Source organism: Sceloporus undulatus, chromosome 3 (genome assembly GCF_019175285.1).
Source record: "Sceloporus undulatus isolate JIND9_A2432 ecotype Alabama chromosome 3, SceUnd_v1.1, whole genome shotgun sequence".
In the NCBI taxonomy this organism is placed as follows: Eukaryota; Metazoa; Chordata; class Lepidosauria; order Squamata; family Phrynosomatidae; genus Sceloporus; species Sceloporus undulatus.
In genome coordinates, this window is record NC_056524.1 from 18576368 (window position 1) to 18577771 (window position 1404).

The 1404-nt window shown below is 62.0% G+C and overlaps 1 protein-coding gene across 5 annotated transcripts in view; it reads right to left on the bottom strand.

The window, feature by feature from the left end:
• Positions 1–811, bottom strand: part of FAM76B (family with sequence similarity 76 member B) — an 18395-nt gene extending 17584 nt beyond the window's left edge. For 2 of the 5 annotated variants that reach the window (XR_006102817.1, XM_042457042.1), the window contains exon 1: positions 385–804. Coding sequence is in view for 4 of the 5 variants with exons in the window: in XM_042457042.1 (XP_042312976.1) it covers positions 385–552 (168 nt within the window). In the remaining variant the exon portion in view is untranslated. Of the gene's footprint in view, positions 1–384 lie in introns of all 5 variants that reach the window. The other 3 variants (XM_042457045.1, XM_042457043.1, XM_042457044.1) reach the window with 3 other exon arrangements.
• Between the last annotated feature and the right edge of the window lie 593 nt (positions 812–1404).

The window sequence follows — 1404 nt, forward strand, 5'->3', positions numbered from 1 at the left end:
TCACACACACACTGGCCAACTTCCACAAACAACCCGGCTCTTTCGTGCTCTCCTTCCTCAGGTTCTGGCGCCCTAAATCCCCCCCCCCCCACTGAACAACAGCAACACAACTTGTTTTGTGTCGTGTTTTCCTTCTTCTCTCTCACACACCGACCAACCTCCACAACAAACACAACCCGGATGTTTATGTTGTGTTTTCCTTTCTCGACCCGTGGCCTAAACCCTTCACGAAGACAACCTGGCTGCTCTGCGTTGCCTTTCTCCCTCTCCCTCACACGGCTGCTTCGTGGTGTTATTCCTCCCCTCGCGCACCGCAGTCCGCAGCCACCGCCACAACCTCCCGGCCTCTGCCCTCCGAAGCCCCACAGCGGAGCCGAGGGGCACCTTGCAGAGCTGCTGTCCTTGGGAGAGCTCCTCGAAAGGGTAGCGCTGGTTGCACTTGGTGCACGCGTACAGCGCGGGCGCCGCCACCGAGCCCACAACCGCCGCCGCCGCCGTCGTCGCCGCCGCCGCCCCGGGGTTCCCGGATGTTGCCGCCCCCGCCGTCGCCATCCGCCTCAGCAGCGAGGAAGCGCCGCAGGACGAAAGGCCCCTCAGAGAGAGAGAGCCGCCGCCGCCTGACCGTTAGGCCCTTTCCGCTTCGAGTCCCCCCCGCGATTCTTTCTCCTCACACAAACAGCCAGGCCCAGAGCGCGAATGAACGGAGCGCCAGCCGCCTCGGCCAATCAGCGCCCCGCTCCTTCCGACCCAGCGTCCAATAGCCGCTTTGGGAGGAACTCCCTTAAGGCACCGCCCTTCCGCGTCACGTGCCACCCGGAGCACCAGCCGTCTCAACCAATCAGCGCCCGGCTCCTTCCGACCCAACGTCCAATCGTCGCCTTGGGAGGGACTCCCTCGCGGCCACGCCCTTTCGCGTCACGTGTCACCGAGCCCTTCTGCGGCTGCGCAAGAGAGAAGGGGGGACAAATGTCGCCCTCCCTTTGCCTCCACTCCGCCGAGTGGCGTCATAACCTCGCCGGCCTTTTGATTGGATCATGGTTAAGACCCTAATTCGTTCCGCCTTTCCCATTGGCTGCTCTCCCTGTCAATCATTTTCCTCCCTGACGCTTCTGACGCAAGCGCGCTCACGTGTCACCCAACCCGACTCTGAGCCCTTTCTGTGGCTACGCGGGCAGAGACAGAGAGAAACGTCCCCCTCCCCTTTGCCTCCCCTCCGTTATAACCTCACTGGTGTTTTGATTGGATCGCGGTTGAGATTGTCTTTTACATGCTCCCTTTCCCATTGGCTGCTTCCCCTGTTAATCATTCCCCCCTGGCGCTTGTGACGCAGGCAAGCGCGTGCTGACGCAAAGGAGGGGCGGGGTCCTGTGGAGGCGCGTCCGAATTGGTTGGGTGTTTGTGTCA